Raw genomic sequence first — 19588 nt, forward strand, 5'->3', positions numbered from 1 at the left:
TGTGATGGTCTCCAAGAAAAGGAGTACCCCAGTTTTAAGGGTCTACAGGCCATCACTGACGCCACCAAGGAGAAGCAAGAGCCAAACTCCATCTGAGACCAAAACAGTCAGAATGGGGGCTGCGATCCAGGGTATCACCCAGGACGCTGGTGTCAAGTGGACGATGGGTTCTCAGGGCACAGAGCAGATATTCAAAACTGTGAATCCGAAATCTGAGCCACCAGAGATTCCTCACGAAGTTGTCTTTTATCATTTCCTCCAGAGCCATGTTTGACTATGACAAGAGCAACGGCAGGGGACTGCCGAGTCAAGGACTTAGTTTTAAATGTAGAGATATTCTCCCTGTTATCAGTGCTCCCATGATGAGTGCTGCCCTCTGCTGATGTGGAAGGAGCTCTGAGCTCTCAGCCTGGGAACTGCATGGGATTGCATAAGGACAAGGGTTGGGGGAATGTGTCTGCAGTCTCAGCTGTGATCTGCTCCAGGTCCAACACAGCAAAGCCTTGTGCTGGAATCCTTTTCGGGTCAGAAGACCATCCTCTCCCCAAGCTCTTTACTTCTTGCCCCATCTCAGTACACAAGCTGCAAAGAGAGTGAGCTTTTCTGTTTAGTTTCTGTAGATTTTCTAACCACAAACCCTGGCTGGGGTTTCAGATATACATGGCATTGTGTGGTGCATGACTATATGCTGGTTCTAAAAGAAAGAAGACAACCCGGGAATATTTCAAAAATTATTTTCACACATGATTATCGTACAATATTACAAAGTATTATGTGCAAAGTTCCACTGAAAAAATTGTTTACAAAAGAAAGTACACACGGTATGTGCTGAGGGTTGCAGAAGTACAGAAAAGCCAAAGCTAAAAAAAGTACAAGGTGCAAAGCCAACCAGAGATGATGACATACCTTTACACACTACAACCACGTGGTTTTACAACTACCTGTGTTACGCTGACACAAGACCCTCACAGTTGTGTGTGCACACAACAGGTTTCGTAAGACACGCACATTGAACTTCCCCCTACATCCCTATACAGCAGACGGGCTTTTTGGTGCCTTTGCAAACTCTTGCCCAAAGAGCATCTTATTGAACTCAAGGAAAGCCACATTCTTGCCCAAACAGCATCTTATTGAACTCAAGGAAAGCCACATTACACGTTACTTGGTTTCTGCCCAAAGCAATTTGATGCTGTTAGTTTTCATTCATGCGGGGAAAAATAAAAAGTGTTATCACTGACCTTTTCTCCTCCTGGGGTTTTTAAAATTGTTTCCCAAAGCAGATAAGATATGGGACAGATTTTGTCCAATCTCATTGCATATTTACAGTATCTGAAGCATATGTGGTTCCTTCGATCTCTTTTTCCTGCTTCCTCCAAAGAGCCTGAACCAGCAGACTACACTCCTCAGTCCTTTCTTAGAGTCTGTATATTCTCTCTCGACCTCTATCTACATTCATTTCTTTCCTTATTTTCAGTGTCATTTGTTTAAAAAACAAAACAGCACAACACCACAGCACATGAACAAGGTAACAGCACGTTGGACTTGTGAAGGCATCCTGGGGCCAGCGTCAGTCACACACTGCTCTCGGAAACCCAGCAGCCTCTCTCCACAGAGTGGCTAAAACATCCAGTTACAGAAGAGAGACTTCTAAAATGCAATACTCTCCAATCCAGCAAGAGGTTTATTTTGAATATTAAATGTTAAAATCACATGCATAATTATAGAATATTTTTAAGTTACAAAAATATTTTAAAAAAACCAATCCTGACAGTTTACCTGCAACTGCTATAAAAATTTCCACGAAATATATAAAAACCCAAAGGCTCTTTGTAAAAATAAAGAGAAAGAAAGAAGGGGAAGGAAAGGATGGAGCCATCCACAGCATTGAGAGCTGTACCTGATGCACTGCATCGGACAGTCTTGTCAAACACCCGTTGGTGAAGTCAAGAGGAGGCTTGTATGTTTACTCAGCACATGTACATATATCTGGGCCAGCACAGAACCTGGTTGGGGGTAGGTAGCAAACAATCCCAGAACACATGAACCATCAAATGCAATCCTCCATCATGAAGGGAGAATCTTGCTGCTTCGGGAGCCTCAGCTGCCTTGCTTGGGCAATGTGCCTGAAGATGCCCTCGGCCAAAGCTGACCTTGCATGGCATAGTCACTCAAGTGCAAAGTCCCCAAGGGCGTGACTGCTTTTCCAGCTCAAGCACGTGGATGCCAGAAGGCCACACTGCTAACCCCCTTGGCTGCACTGCTAGGACATTCCTCACATCTTCTAGGAGGCGGTGAGGTCTTCTTCACCGTTCTGGAAGATGACACCGTAAGGGTCATTCTTGATGCGCTTGTAGACAAAGTGGAAGATGTGGGGCTGTGGCCGGCTGTGCAGCTCAGCCTTGATTTTTTGAGGGTATGTGTCCTCTGCCAGCTGCTGCCAAGTTTCATCAACAAAGAGAAAGAGACTGTACTCCTCAGGGTCCCCCACCTTGAACTTCTCCGCACAGAGCTGGCACACATCCTCGGTGGTGACATAAGGTCTCACCAAGAGAGTTTTTCCCGTGCAGCCACTGCTGACCTCCTGGAATGCAACTCGAAGATAATTCTGCAGAGTAGAAAAAGAGCTGTCAGAGACCGACTGAGGAGAGGCATCCAGAGAAACCAGAGGGATCAGTAAATGGGCATGCTGAGATGCAATGAAGGGTGTAACCAGTGAGCCTCCTCAGGGCCCCGGCTCACCACGGGGCAAGGCCACGGGGACTCAGATTACAAGGAAAAGGGGCTGATCTTAATTTGGACACTGGGGAGGACAGCTATCTGGACTGATTTGCCACATGTCAATTCATTGCAAATATAAAAAGCAGAAAGTCCATTCATCCGTGGGTCTGATCAAAAAGATGGGTTAAGAAATCTCTGGTTAAGAGTGTAAACCAGATCCAGTGCTGATTTCATTCCTTTCTGCCTAACACTTTAAAGGCTGAACACTTTCCAGCTTGAAAAATGAACCAAACAGCCGAGTAGTCTGAAGCAGGAGCCATTCAACATATGTCGACACCACAGCACGTACCGTACTCCTTTTTGGCATACTTCTGCATGAAGCCTAAGCAAGGGCAATAATGGGAGATTCAAACACCAACATTTAACCATCTTTGACCTTCCAAAATGGCAATGTCACGTGGTTCAACCATCTATGTGACTCTGGGAGCCATGTGGCAAAAGTCAGGAGATGTTGATTCTGCCCAGAGAGCTTGGAGATGGAGCTGGTTAGTGCAAGGTGGTGTTGCTGGGAGGTAAAAGGAGAGGTCTGCAGGCTGGGTGCTGTGAATAATGCTGGGTGTGTGCTGTCGTGAAACAGAATAAACTTACGATCTCACGAACAAACAGACACACAAAAGTCCCAGACCAGGCTCAAAGAATCCTAAACTTGTACTCTCCAAGGTTTTGTGAGCTGGATAACTTGTTTCACCTTCTCAGTCTTCATTTTCTTAGGACAGGGTTATCAGATAAAATACAGGATGCCCAGTTACATTTGAATTTTTGATAAAAAACAAATAATTTTTTGTGACCCGTCTTAGCACCCTCCTCAGGAGTGAGGGAGGAGCTGTTCTCTGCCCAGGCCCCCATGTGGTCACCTAGGGTCCACTGGGGTGGCAAAGGGAAAGCTCTTGGGGAAGGACACTGCACTCTGCACACGTGAGCTACGCCTCACATCCTGTCCTACCAAGGACGTCTGCAGAGAGTGAGCTAGAGGAGCACAGGCTCTGAAGCTCTCGAGCGGGAATACTTCAGTGTGCTCCAGGTTCCAGTTTACCATGCTCAGCCCCATGGTGCACTTTGCATATATTTACTCATTTAGCCCTGACCAGAACTCTGTGAAGGAAGGATACATTATCCCTACCAGACCAGTGAAGAAACGGAGGCACAGAGAGGTTAAGTAACTTGCCAAAGGTCACACAGCTAACAAGTGGCAGAGCCATGATCTAGTCTCTGCCACTATAGCCTGCTGCCTCTTCCAGGGTGAGGAAGCATTATCATCTGTGACTTCATATTTAGAAGTCCCTAATGTGGCTCTGTGGCTGAGTTTTTACTTTTGCACACAAGAGTGCACAAAACTCTCCCTTTTTGTTTATATGCTAAAGAGGTGTGCCATCTCTGAGGTGAGCACGGTTAATCGGGGGCGGTGAGGGAGACTACAGGGGCGGGGGTGGGGCAGAAGCAAGTGGCTCTGTGGTGTCTGAGCTCCAGGAGGAAAGAGGTGGGAGATGAAAGAAGAATAAGCTTTTCTCATTTCCTCTTTTCTTCCTCTCAAAGGGTCTATGACCTCAGGAAGCCCGTCCTCAGACAGCCGATAATCATAGTCCAGGGGCCTGTGTCTGCTAAATCGCTTAACTAGGACTATTCTGAAACCCAGGGCGGGGAAGGCACACAGTATGCTCTCTTGGTTTTTAGATTTATGTGCCTGGGATGGAATTTCTGAGAATATGGCAATCTTGTAGAAAAATTTGCTGATCTCGCCATCCAAAGATGGGCTGCTTCTGAACTGAATGTCCCTTTTGATTATTTTCAGAGCACGGGGAAGGTAAAAGGGCAAGGCAGGTGAGCCTGGACACGGAGACAAGGCCACCACACTGTTCCAGTCTCTGCCTGAAAGCACAACCACGTGGCACCCACAACAAAGCACAGACGGGCTTTATGGTCTGATGTAAAACCTTCAGAACATTATCTGAAGATGTGCAGACTTACTCACAATTTTATAGACTATGAGCAAACAGGATTTATTGTGTTTAATAAAGCTCTCTATACCTCTAACCCGCCACTCCTCTCTAGGAAACAATCTCTTTGGGAATTCCACATTCCTGGCCACCGGCTCATGGTTTGCTTATGAAAAGTCTCCACCTGGGCACCTAGACAGGACTTGGCTCCTTCTCAAATTCCCGGCCCTGACTGCTGCCGATTCTGGGCTCTCCTACTTGGGGCTGGGAGAGACAAAGGGGAAGGGGAGAGGGGAAGTCATCCTTGCGCCCCTCCCTCTTCTCAAAGAGACTAGGGCGATGGCAGCACATAACTGCTGCAGTCTCCACTCCACCTTCACACGTCATCTCCTGATGGAATAAAATATCCAACGCCAAGCGCTTCCTCTGTCCTTGTGACTCCCTCCCTGCCCAGGTGCCCAGCATCCAAGCTGGACCTTATGGGAGAAATCCCATCTTAATCTGACTTTGTTTTTTTAAGGGCAGCAAAACTTGGGCAAACCCGTATTTTTTAAACAAAACAGAGAAGTGAAACAACAAGGTCGAGGGTGATTTAAAATATCCCCTTTCCGTTGGATGACTCAACAAAGGGGGACACGGGGGGCCCTGTGTTCTGCTGTGCGAGCCAGCTCTGGGTTCTGGCCACACAAGGAAGCAGAGTGGGCACCCCTCCTCCCAGCTCTGTACCTGGAAGTCGTCCACAGACGGGATGGTCCGGTTGGTGGTTCTCCGTCTGTGCCACTGCCGCAGGGTGTCTCTGGTCTCGGAGCTGAGCAGCTGCGCAGCTTGTTCTTCCTGGAAATTCTTTATCAGAGAAAGTGCTCCGTAGGCGCTGGTCAAGTAATAGCCTCCTGGGGAAGGCAGAAAGGGCAAGTTGTCTGAGTTTCACACACAGTTAGAGGCCACATTTTGTATTTTCTGCATCTATTCCACAAGCACTTCCTTGTGGGATCACAGAAGCACACACATAAGAGTGCGTCATTCATTCATCCATTCATTCATTTGCCCAACATAGACGCCAACAGATCTACCGGCTCTAGTTGTTCTTGACTTTTTGTTTTAGGGATTAATATGTTCTAAATTTTAGGTAAACTATATACTTTGAAAGAGTTGCAGCATACACAAGCATGTTCACAAAAATATGAGTAATTCAAAACAAGTTCTCCCTCTTGCTTCCCTTTCTTACCCTTACTTTGGGACTAACGTAATATGACATTTAGAAAAAAATAATTTACAAGGAAAAGCAAGAGATGTAATGTCCCTTGTGAGTTTAGAAATGATTTCTTGTGTTCTCAGGGAGCGTTAAATACTCACAACACTATGCAATGCACCACATATTTATTTGTTCATAATTTTGTCCTAAAATATAATTAAGTGCCTTTGAAGGAACTTGTAAGCTCTGTGCCAGAGAACCACAACGGGGCACCCCAAATGTTTACAGTCCTCCCTTGGTATGCACGGGGATTGGTTCCAGGACCCCCCACAGATACCAAAATCTGCAGATGCTCAAGTGCCCTATATAAAATGGTTAGTATTTGCATATAACCTACGCACATCATCCCATATACTTTAAATCATCTCTAGATTACTTATAAAACCTAATACAATGTAAATGTTATGTGAATAGTCATTATACTGTATTGTTTAGGGAATAATGATGAGAAAGAAAAAGCCTGTACACGTTCAGTACAGACACAACCATCGTAGGGTGCACACAACACAAAGTAGCGAGCTAACAAGATGCCAGGCAAACAATGCTCAAATATCAAGTGCTGGAGAGAGATTCGGGTCTGTGAAATGGCAGGAGGCTACAGCAGGGGATGCCTACACATCACTTAATTTGTGTGGATTCAGCATAATAGTGTTTGGCGTGCGGCAAATTCTAGTTTTGCTTTTTGGAACTTTCTTTTTTTTTGAATATTTTCGATCCTTGATTGGTTGAATCCAAGGATGCAGAACCCATGGATACAGAGGGTTGACTGTATTTAAATACATAATTGAGGATAGCAAATTATAAATTTAGAGACATTCTTTGTCAAAATACCTATTGAATCTCTACTATTATGCCGAAACAGGAAGAGAGCAGGCTGGGTTTAGAAGAAATAGAATCTGAGCCTCTGCTCTCCACAAGTTTATAGTTTTATTAAAGAAAATAGGCATTGGTGATTTATTCACCCAGAGACGAATAGATAAATAGCTGTGCTTAAATGAATTTTATGCAATAGTATCATTTTCACAGGCAAAGTATTCAATTGCTAATGAAGACGCTGCAGAACTCTCTCTGCTCAACAACTGGAAACATTCAAGATGAGCACTGCTCCCCCAGCTGGGTCCTGAGCAAAGCCCCCTGCTAACTCACAAGGGACATGCAACTTGAGAGAGAAAAACACCTTTATTGTTTTCTCGTCACTGATATTTGGGGTTATTTGTTACTGCAGCATAACCTAGCCCACCGTGAGCAATACACTTCCAGTGCATGTATGACATGTCAAGGTTGTTATTTAGAGATATCTGAATAGTTTTCCGGACCCCACCATCTCATTGGGAGCCCCCACAGTGCCTAGTATGGAGTTTTGAATTGTTGATCTTTACTAAATATTTGTCGCATGAACATAACAGCATGTGACTGAGTGTGAAACTGAGCAGTACAGAATTTAAATGCTGCATTTCAAGAGAAATCAATATGGACTTGAATATTCAAGAAAGTCTCCACAGAGATGTCAATATTTGAGCTAAAACTTGGAGGACAGTTACAATTGAGTGGGAGGGGTTTCTTTTTGACATCAAATTTTAGTCTCCATAGCTCTGATCTGTTCAGGCCACTAAGGAGAAAACTCAAAATGCCAGAAGCACAAAATGTACCACACTTTGAAACACATGGATGCAATTAGAGCAAGGTTTTAAATTTCAGCAAAACTATAACCTCACCGCAAGAGCCATGCACTTAAAAGGGATTGTATGATGCCCTTTCCGTAAAAGAAAATACCTGCTTAAACAGCATAACGGAGATGTGGGCTGCTGGCCGGCAAACCAGAGGGCTTTGGGTTGGCCACGGAAGGATTAGGTCTGCATCATGTCTCCACTGCTCAGCAGCCCCTTCCTCTGGCCTGCACAGCTTCCGTTAGATGATGTGCAGGCCTGGTCTCTAACCACCACTAACCCGCCAGGACTGCCTGCTCTCCTAAGGAGGGAGGCCAAGAAGCTAGAGACACAGTTAAATGAAAGCAGGCTAAACCAAACTGATGCAAGAGGAAACAGAAAGTCTCAACAGACCCATAACAAGTGCAGAGACTGAATCAGTGATCAAAAACCTCCCCACAAAAAAAAAAAAAGTTCCAGACCAGATGACTTCATTAGGGAATTCTACCGAACATTTAGAGAAGATTGACACCAATTCTGTTTAAACTCTTTCAAAAAAGAGAGGAGGAAGAAATACTCCCTAACTCTTCTTATTACATCAGCATTACCCTTATACCAAAGCCAGACAGAGACAAGAAAACTACAGGTCAATAACCCTTATGAATACAGATGCAAAAATCCTCAACAAAATATTCGCAAACAATATCCAACAGCATATTACAAGAGTCATACACCACAACCAAGTGGGGTTTATTCCAGGAATGCAGGGATAGTTCAATATTAGAAAATCAATCAATGTAATACACCACATCAACAGAACAGAAGAAAAGAACCACAACACCATCTCTATGGATGCAGAAAAAGCATTTGATAAAATCCAACAAAATTTCTTAATAAAAACCCTCAAGAAGATTAGAACAGAAGGGAAATTCCTCAATATGATTCAGGGCATATATGAAAAGCCAACAGACAACATTATACTTAATTGAGAAAGACTAAGAGCTTTCCCCTTGAAACAGGGAACAAGACAAGGGTGCCCACTCTTATCACTTCTATTCGATATTGTATTAGAAGCCCTAGCCAGAGCACTAAAACAAGAAAAAGAAATGAAAGATATCCACATTAGAAAAGAAGTAAAATTATCTCCATTCATGGATGACATGATCCTATATATAGAAAATCTCAAGAAGTCCACAAGAAAACTTCTAGAGCTAATAAGAGGAATTTAAAAAATTTCAGGGGACAAGATTAATGAACAAAAATAAGTTCTTTTTCTATACACCAGCAATGAGAAATCTAAAAGGGAAATTAGGAAATGATCCCATTTACAGTAACATCTAAAAGAATAAAATACCTAGGAATAAATTTATCCAAGGACGTAAAAGACTTATACAAGGAAAATTATAAAACGCTGCTGAAAGAGATTAAAGAAGAATTAAATAAATGGAAAAATGATCCATATTCATGGATTGGAAGACTTAATAGTTTTAAGATGTCAATACTACCTAAAATTATTATAGATTCAATGCCATCCTGATTAGTATTCCAACAGCCTTCTTTAGAGAAATAGAAAAACCAATCTTCAACTTTCTATGGAATGGCAAGGGGCCCCAGATAGCTAAAGCAATGTTGAAAGAGAAGAACAAACTAGGAGAACTCACACTTCCTGATTTTAAAACATATTACACAGCTACAGTAATCAAAACAGCCTGGTACTGGTATAACAATAGACACACAGACCAATGGAAAGAACTGACAGTCTAGAAAAAAACCCACACATCTATGGTCAATTGATTTTTGACAAGGGTGCCAAGTCCACTTGATGGGGAAAGTAGAGTCTCTCCAATAAATGGTGCTGGGAAAATTGAATTTCCACATGCAGAAAAAAGAAACAGGATCCATGCCTCAACCATACACAGATTGAAAATGGATTAAAGACCTAAATGTGAAAACTAAAACCCTAAGATTCTTAGAAGAAAATGCAGGGGTAATGCAGCTGGGCCTAGCTTTTAACAATGGATTATCTAATATAATAACAAAAGCACAAACAGAGAAAGACAAAATAAATCAATGGGATCTCATAAAAATTAAAAACTTTTATTCACCAAAAGGCTTTACCAAAAAAGTGAAAAGTCATGCTATCGACTGGAAAATATCTTCAGAAATCATATATCCAATAAGAAACTAATAACCAAAATATACATAAAACTTAAAACTTAACAACAAAATGGCAAATAACCCCATCAAAAAATGGGCAAAGGACTTGAATAGACATTTCATCAAACAGGACATTCAAATGGCCACCAAACACATGAAAAGATGCTCCACGTCATTAGCTATCAGAGAGATGCAAATCAAAACCACAATGAGATACCATGACACTCCCACTAGGATAGCTAAGATTAAAAAAACAGAAAATAACAAATGTTGGTGAGGATGTGGGAAAATTGGAACGCTTATCCATTGCTGGTGGGAATGCAAAATGGTACAACCATTGTAGAAAAAAGTGTGGCAGTTCATCAAAAACTAAAAATAGAACTACCACACGATCCAGCTATTCTACTCCTAGGTATAGACTCAAAAGGCTTGAAAACAGAGACTCAAACAGATACTTGTACACTTATGTTCATTGTTCAAACCACCTGAATGCCCATCAATGGCTGAATGGATAAACAAAATGGGGTACATACATAAAATGGAATACTATGTAGCACATAAGAGAAATAAAGTCTTGATACATGCTACAATACGGATGGAGCATGAAGACATTATGCTGAGTGAAATAAGTTAATTAAAAAAGGACAAATATTGGATGACTTCACTTATATATAAAGATAGGAAAAGGCAAATGTATACAAACCAAAGTTTCTTAGTGGTTACCAGCGGTGGGTGGCAGGGGGAAAAGGGGAAGTATTGAGTAGTGAGTTTCAGTTTATGGTGATGGAAAAATTGCATTGATTAAGGGTAGGGTTGCAGAGCCAATTAATATAATTGCTGTCAATAAGTTGTACAAATGTAAAAAGTTGAATTGGCAAAAGTTGTGTGATAGATATATTTACAACAATGAGGAAAAAAAATTGCTGAGACTGTTTATCTACAACCAAACACCTCATGGGATTTGGTTCCTTGGTTTGGAGGTTTAGGGTCATGGTTTCATAGGACATTCTAGTTCATCGGCCTAGTAACGTGTTTAGTGCTTCTGTTCTACCTTGTAGTTTGTTGCATAGTGCCTGGGGTCTTAAACGCTTGCAAGCAGCCATCCAGGCACAACAATTGGTCTCTATCCACCTGGAGTAACAGAGGAAAAAGGAGAGTCAGGAATGGGGGAGGAAATGGAATGTGTGGCTAATTGCCTCCATGAACAACTGCCTCCTTTGCCATGAGACCAGAAGAACTGGATGGTGTCCAGTTACCATTAGTGAACATTTTTACCAAGGATTCTACAGAGGAATCCTCTTCAAAAGGGGGAAACTTCATAACAGAATTTCAAATTCTTATGGACTCTAGACTTTCTGGAGTCATGGAGGGTGGATGAACCCCTGAAGCTACTGCCCTGAGATAATCTTTAAACCTTAAACCAAAAATATCCCCTGAAGTCTTCCTTAAAAACAGTTTAGCTTACTTAACTAGTAAAGAATGTCTGCCTCTGAGCACTGTACTCTTTTAGGATCTATCTATATGGGATCAAACTGACACCAGCACCTTGAAAGATTAGACAGGAAACTTAGGGGACAGTGAGCTTATGATAATGGTAGAGGAACTCAGAAAAGGAGGGTGAGGATGGTTGCACAACTTGAAGAATATAATCAATGTCAATGAATCGTACATGCAGAAACTGTTGGACTGGTGTATGTTCTGCTGTGTATATTCTCAGCAACAACAATAAAAAAATAAAATAAATTATTTAAAAAAAGAAAGCAGCCTCCAGTTTAAGAATGAGCTGATCGGCTGCTTTGTGTGTTCACTAGTTGTGTGATTGTCTTTCTCTCTCACTTGTGAATCCAGAGATCAAGATGCCACCATCTGCCCATACCGTAATCAACAGTGTCCAGAGCAGTGTCTTACTCTAGGGGACACTTACAAAGTTGGCAGGAAGTGGTGGCCTCTACCTTGGACCCTAGTGTTTGTCCTAAATATACATTGTCAGCCACAGAATGGTACTTGTCTGAGTCCTACATACTCATTACCAGAATTAAACATGATTGAGACTGAAAAAAAAAATCGTAATTGAGTATAATATTGTAGTAATAGTATGGTAGAAGGAAGTAAAGCATGGCATGGAGACTAACATATGCTTCTCGGTCCCTGGACAAAACCTGTCCAATCCCAGGGGAGAAAAGGCATGGAAAGATACGGGGGTCTTGGTAGTTCCTCATGGAGAGTCTGGCTCCATGGTTACGGGGATTGGTGTGAGGAGATAAACAGGCGAGAGGGTGGAGGATGAAAGCGGCTGGTGTGTGTGCCTCACCAGTCCTGAGTCAGCACTGCCCCTGGAGGGGTGGGCTTCATGACGCCCTGATGGAAAAGGGGGCCGGTCAGAGGAAAACCAAGGTCCTGTGTACTCAGGCTGGAGAACAGAGGAGGCTGAGGGGAATCCAAGGAGCCCTGGTGCCGCAGTGGTTAAAGTGCTTGGCTGCTAACCAAAAAAAGTCAGTGGTTTGAACACACTGGCCGCTTCATGGGAGAAAGACGTGGCAGTCTGCTTCTGTACAGATTACAGCCTTGGAAACCCTATGGGGCAGTTCTACTTTGTCCTACAGGGTCGCTGTGACTCGACAGCAGTGGGTTTGGGTTTTGGACGGGAATCTGGGGGAGGAGGGGAGTACATTTAGGTTCCCTCCAAGAAGTGGTCTATTTTCAGGGAAAAGGTTGGCATGACCTATTCCCTGGGGTAGGGGGACCTTTTTACTCAAGCCTAGACTATATTCACTGGAGAAGAAACTCAGCGCAACAATACTGCTGGCACAGGTCCACCCTGGCGGGTGTGCAAGAACAGATGGACTGACAGGTCCCAGCGCGGAGCCTCTGGCCTGCGCTCGCTGAAAACGGCAAACATGCAAGACAGTCTCAGTTATTTTGGTTTTTCAAGGCTGTGCACTACAGTGCCAGACATCCAGAGGATTTCCATGATAAACTGCGTAACTCATGTGTAAGGAGAAGGAATTTCTGCAAAGACACTTGGGGGTTAGCCAGATGCAAGAAGGAAATTCAACAGCCAAGATAAACTGAAAGCAAACCCCCTACGTTTTTCTTCACTGTATTTTTTATCTTAGCAATGAGCAGGTGCCGTTTTTAAATAGAAAAAGAAAATTCAATGCTCTTTTCATTTTGAAAATGAAATTAAAAAAATAAAGAAGAAAACAAAAGCTAGATATTCATCTGTATCACTGATATAACAGCAGGGTATTTTTCTGGTGTGGGAACTGTTCTCTAACAAAAGTTTATAGCTTCCCTTGGGATCAAAGAAACAATTTCTTTTTTCTTAAATGGGCTTTATTGTGATGAATGCTGTTTTTATTGCAATTCACCAATCTCGATGAAATATAATTACGGCAGGTTTCCATTTTTTCCTTTGTGTTTCTCCAGCTTTTCCAAATGTTCTGTGATAATATCTCTTACATTTGTAATCGTTTAAAAAATCAGCACAAGTGATTTTTTAAAAACTGCAGTTAACCCTTAAGATGTCAAAAAAAAAAAAAGCACCCAGCTCCTCCTACTTTTTAAAAAGCACTTTTACCTTCTCCGTGCAACAGTGATGGGTCTAAGAGCTCCATCATGTACTCAATTTCCGTGTCCAGTTCAAGCATGTCACACTGAGCTATGACATAGGTCAGTACTGGCAAGAAGTCGTCAGCTCCATACATCCTCCCTGGGATTAGAAGGAGAGGAGAAGATTTGAATATTTTTATCAACGTTTCTTTCTTTCATATCCTACTTGCCGCTTTTATTAGCTGGTGAGGAGTCATTCTGGGGAAATGTGCTATTTATAAACAGAGGTGGGTGTTTCTGAAATTCTGTGTAGCATGACAACCTTCCAGCTGCTCTTTTCTTTGACCAGCCCTAATTTACAATTTCCGAATGAATGTCTTTGAGTACATTATTAGCACATTAAACATATTCTTTCCATGTTCAGATTTGCATCAGGTTATGCAACAGAACAGAGTACTTTTAAATATTTTAACTTTCAGAAACATTGTAAAACATTTACAAAATATTTATTATGCTAATTCTTTGTGCCTTGTTTGCAATTGCTTTCTGTGCAAATTAATCATAAACATAATAATTAATAAGACCAAACACAAGCTGTGAATAAACTTTATATTCAGTTGAGCACACAGTTACGTGTGCCAATTTAGAATATGTTGAATGTACAGACTGATTTATTAATCAATATATATTTGCAACATATGGCAAAAAAATTTTAGTCCTTATGTCTAGTTTTCTTTACAGCAGCGTTCTCAACTGGGAGGGACTGGACGTCTGAGGACATTTTTGGTCATCACGCCTGGAGGGTGGGGCTGCAAATGGCATCCAGGATGCTGCTAAACTGCCAGCTACGCACAGGACTGCCTCCGCAGCAAAGCATCTGGAACCCTGCCTTAGAAGAACATACCCCTGGGCAGATATTTTTGGCAACTTTTACAAATGATTTCACGAACTACAGAAAACATAATTTGCTGTATATGAAATGTGCTTGCAAATCTCAGAGGCACCGTTCCTGAGCTTTCAGTGCCAGCGCAAGAGCTCACATTTGAATATCATCACTCAGTACTTTGTTAAAGGCACCCATTTTCCTATCTATTAAAGCAGTGGTTCACAGAGCCTTGTAATCTCTCTGCTACTTCCCCATAAAACAACCTCACTTGAAGGAAAAGCTGCTAACAGCCCACGGAATTACAACAGGCTCGCTGACGATCTGGAGCAATGCGGGGCTCAATCAACATCCATGAATTATGGCTACTCCTGCAGCTACAGGAAGCGGCACGGGGGAGATCTGAGTGCTTAGTTTCCAACTTTCTCTTTGGTGAATTCCAATTACACTCTTCACTTTGTAGTGAAGCGCGGAGAGCCCAGAGCACTAAGGACACAGTATTATTCCTGGACGTGCCAGGTTTCTGACACATGCTGTAAATCACTGATGTGACCCTCCTTGGCCAAAATGTAACAATAATAGCTACCATTTCCATTGTGCTTGGTGCTGTGCATGCACTGACTCATCTAACCTCCACCTTATGAAGGGCAGTGTCACATCCGATAGATGCAAAACTGCAGCTTCGAAGGCTCATTAACATGGCGCAAGTCAGTTAATCAAGTAATTCACAGAGCTAAGGATGTGACTGATCTCAGGCTCTAGAGACTGGATTTGTAACCACTACCCTGAACTAAATGTTTTTTCTAAATTTTTCATTAAATTGGCATCGTACAAAAACCTTGCGGCCCTCATCCATTTACTTTATTTGGGGTTATTTATGTGCTGCTCTGTCCCGCAGGGTCGCTATGAGTCGGAATCGACTCGATGACACCTAACAACAAAAACGTATGTTGAGGAGCCCTGGTGGCACAGTGGTGAAGTGCTTGGCTGCTAACTGAAAGGCTGGTGGTTCGAACCCACCAGCTGCTCTGTGGGAGAAAGATGTGACAGTCTGCTTCCATAAAAATTACAGCCTTGGAAACCCTATGGGGCCGTTCTACTCTGTCCTATAGGGTCGCCATGAATTGGAATTCACTTGATGACATCAGCTTTGTTTTTTGGGTTTATTTAGGTTTTGCATATGAGTAATTTGCCAGACACCAGAGTAACACTGCTATTTTTGTGAGCTGCTTGTGCAATCAAGAGACTGAGGGGAAGAGAAGTTGGGAATCAGAAAACCTAACATGCCTTGGCCCAGTCAATAGCCCGCGGGAGCAGCAGCAAAGAGCCAGGAGTGTGGCCACCTCACCTGAGTTGTTCCCCATGACAGTGTAGATGAGTTTGCAGACCCTCAGCAGCAGCATAACTTTCTTTTCTGGTGAATACATCTTCTGCATGGTCATGAATTTGACCTTGATTTTCTCCACATCCACAAAATCAGGGGTCGGGGCAAAGACTCCCAGCTCCTGCGGGTTCCTCTGCCGTACCAGCTGCAGGTTATCCTTCAGCTGTTTCCAGGAGCCGTCAGCCATGTGGAAGTCCTTCAGCATGGCCTCCACGTGCCCCTTCAAGGGCTTCAAGATGCACTTGTGCATGGCCTTTTCCAGCACCACATCTGCCAAAGAAAGTGCAGCTACTATGATCATTGTCTGAAGAAAGAAGAAACAAATGCATGGTCTGCTTTCTCAGAACGGGTGTTGGAAATACCTGTTCACTGGTTATAGGACACACAAGCTATAACTAAACACTCAACTAGCAAAGAAAACTTACAGGCCCTAACACTCACATCCCAAGACGTTTTTCTGGAAAGCCAGGAAAAAAATTCTTAGTTTCTCTTGTAGACAATGATTAATTCTAAAAAATTCTTAGTTTCTCTTGTACACAATAAATACAATTAAATACATTTGCTTTAACTACTTTTACCATCCTTCCCCCTCTCATATGTACAGGCAAATATTCTAGAAGACAGTCTTCTTTTCACCTAATCCAAGGAAAGCAAATATGTGATCTTAAAGCAAGGATTTTCTATTAGTGAGGGTTCAAGACCCCTTAAAATATTTGCTGATAAATAAATGCAACTAAATGCATCATGTGATCTTGGACTGGATTCTGGACCCTCACCCCCCAAATATTTTTTCATTTTTTTCCCAGTAAGGATTCTACTGGGACTGCTTGTGAGATTTCAGCAGTCTGTAGACTAGATAATAGTAATGTGTCAGTGAACTTTATGGGTTTCATAACTTTGCTAGAGTTATGTAAGAGAATGCCCCTCTTTTCAGGAAATATACACTGAAGTGTTTAAGATAAACAGGCATGATGTCTGCAACTTATTCTCAGATGATCTGGAGAAGAAAAGTACGTGTGAATGTATGCATGTGTGCAAACAGAAAGGATGAAGCAAATGTGGCAAAGTGCTAACATTTGGGAAATCTGGGTGAAGGATAGACACAATTTCTTTGTATTATTTTTGCAACTTTTCTGTGAGTCTGAAATGATTTCAAAATAAAAAAGTTAAAAAAGAATTTTGAAATGTATTTCTGTTCAGAATTAGGAAACCCCTTTAGGCGAAGAAGGCATTATCTTCCCTCCTTCTTTGCATGGCTGCATCTGTACAATGAATAGCTTTCTGGGCTGACACTAAAATGATGGATACCATAAACCCAGAGATCCAGAATTTAAGATGATTTATACAGTGACAAGCTCTCTGTTTTTGCAATATCAGTTTTTCAATCTCAACTGTTTGCAAGTTCTTATCATAGATACCAGGGTTCTTCCTTAGCAACTACACTTAATGTATGAAATTTTAAGGTGATTCCATTTTGAAAGCCGTGAATCCGCATACTTCAAGATCAGAAATAGTTAAATGATCTCTCTAGCCTTTGGTATCCCTAACACAGGGTCAGAGCTTATTGAATCAGAAGTATTATGTACTGTTAGAAGGCCAGGGACAAAATGAAATCCAAGCCAGATGCACAAACACCTAAAACAATCTTCCTGTACCCCAAAGCTAAAGCTGACGCAAAAGTTAATGCAGATCTCACAATGACCAGCTTCCCAGTCCAAGTTTCTCTTTGCTCCTCTGCCTCCATATCCTACCCAGGTGGACTCTTTGTTTAAATACAGAGGCTTATATAACTATAGGGGAAACAAAAGGGGTTGTAAAGTAAAAAGAGAAACAAAACAATGTATTCACTTCATGTCTGGCACTGAAACAAATTACTTGGTTTGCATTGGTTTTTCTGTTCATAAACTCGTGCAATTTTGTGCAAACAACCTTGGCTTTACCCTACACAGCCATTACAATGAACAGCCAACAGTAGCAATTATTATTGTGCACTCCCAATGGGCTAGGCTCTATGTTAAGTGCTTTATTTCATTATCTTATCGAATCCTTGCGACAACACAATTATCTTTCCATAATACTAATATTATGCCGATTTTACAGATGAGGAAATTGGGGCTCAGAGAAGTCTAATGGTTTGTTATAGCCACAGTCCCCATAACTATTTTAAACAACCATTCATACTACTTTTCAAAGTAAATGACCTTTTAATTCTAAAGTTTATAAACACTTTATAAACATTCATCAGTTTAGCCCTCTCTATCCAAAGATTCTGAAAGTTATACTCATAGTTGTAAGTGGCTACTACTCTGTTAGAATGGGGCTTCCAAGGAGGGATGAAAGTCATGGTAATCATTTATTAGGAAGGTACATCAATGTTCAAAGCAGCATTATTCATAATAGTCAAAGCCTGGAAACGGCCTAAAAATGTATCTGAATAGAATGGCTATTTGGGATATATTTATACAATGGAATGTTGTTGTTGTTGCTAGGCTATGATTCCCAGTATTGTGTAGTTGTCCACCATTTTGTGATCTGATGTGATTATCTTATGTATTGTAACTCCTAACCTCTATAATGTCAATGAGGCAGGATTAGAGATAGTTATGTTAATGAGGCAGGACTCAATCTACAGGATTAGGCTGTATCTTGAGTCAATCTCTTTTGAGATATAAAAGAAAGAAGTGAGCAGAGAGGAGAGCAACCTCATGCCGCCAAGAAAGAAGTGCTAGGAGCAGACTACGTCCTTTGGACCTGGAGTGCCTAAGCTGAGAAGCTCCTAGACCAGGGGAAGATTGATGACAAGGACCTTCCCCCAGAACCAACAGAGGGAGAAAGCCTTCCCTGGGAGCTGGCACCCTGCATTAGGACTTCTAGCCTCCTAGACTGTGAGAGAATAAATTTCTCTTTGTTAAAGCCATCCACTTGTAGTATTTCTGTTACAGCAGCACTAGATAACCAAGACACGCCTGAAGACCCGGTCTGGGATTTTCACCCTGAATACCAGGGGAAAGTTTTAACTTGCTAGAAGGTGCCTGGCTGCTGCTGGACTAGGGTGTTAATACAAGTCACCTCCAAATGGTGTGCACAGTTACTGGGGGACAACAGCAGAAAGCTCCTCATCGAGCAGTCATGGGCTCCCTCGTGCAACTCACCTGTGTTGCCAGGGAAGTGGGTACCAGCCTTTGCCCCAAACCCACCCTTAGGCATAATTAGTGACGTCCAATCTGTTAGGAGGGTTGAAGCCTGGGACCAACTGCCAAGTGAGTAGCCCATTCTCTTAAAACCCAAAATGAAAAAAAAAAATTACTCATATTAGAATTTTATTTTAGTCTATTTTTTAAGGCTATAATTTTAAAATAAGAAAGATTGGTCCCTTTGCATTCCTTTTCAGGGCTTTATCTCTATGCCTCTCCCTTCCAAAATCCTTAATAAACTGAAGAAATAGAAAAAAGTCCAAATGAAAGGAGGGAACCATGACCCAGTTGGCTCTTACCAAGAGGAAAACAAGGTTCTGCCCGTAAAGCAAGAGGGAAAAGTGATTTGAAGAAACAAAAGGAACAGAGAATCTTTCAAAATGTGGACTAGCTCAGACAAAAACAGAAAGAACAGACTGGTCACATTGCTTACGTATGACTTTTTGTTGTTTCCTATTATGTCTGGTCGATGTAATTCCAATAAAACAAAACAAAATATTTTAAATAGTAAGAACCATGACATCTACTGTGCACTTTACATGCATTGCCTCTTCAAATCCTCTAACAAACCCCAACAAGTAAGGGTTGTTATGATCCCATTTATAGATAAGGCAACTGAGACCCAAAGATCAGTGTCACATGGCTAGCAACAGGGGGAGCTAAGATTTGAACCCAAAAATCTCGCCTCAGATTTCTTGGAGTGATATCAATTGTATTCAACCACAAACCTACAAACAGCACACAGAAACTTCTACAACATAGTACTGGGACTTAAAAAAAAAATAAAACGGGGAAGATGATTATATGC

The 19588-nt window shown here is 42.0% G+C and overlaps 1 protein-coding gene across 1 annotated transcript in view; it reads right to left on the reverse strand.

Annotated features, from left to right (window-relative positions):
- Positions 1 to 1024: 1024 nt before the first annotated feature.
- Positions 1025 to 19588, reverse strand: part of RIN2 (Ras and Rab interactor 2) — a 124306-nt gene continuing 105742 nt past the window's right edge. Inside the window, exons 9-12 of the mRNA XM_004376429.3 lie at positions 15551 to 15856; positions 13348 to 13479; positions 5439 to 5602; positions 1025 to 2605 (exon numbers count right to left, since the gene is read on the reverse strand). Of these exons, the coding sequence (XP_004376486.2) occupies positions 2282 to 2605; positions 5439 to 5602; positions 13348 to 13479; positions 15551 to 15856 (926 nt within the window). The 3' untranslated portion in view covers positions 1025 to 2281. The remainder of the gene's footprint in view (positions 2606 to 5438; positions 5603 to 13347; positions 13480 to 15550; positions 15857 to 19588) is intronic.

Source organism: Trichechus manatus, unplaced genomic scaffold, assembly GCF_000243295.1.
Source record: "Trichechus manatus latirostris isolate Lorelei unplaced genomic scaffold, TriManLat1.0 scaffold00042, whole genome shotgun sequence".
Lineage (NCBI taxonomy): Eukaryota > Metazoa > Chordata > Mammalia > Sirenia > Trichechidae > Trichechus > Trichechus manatus.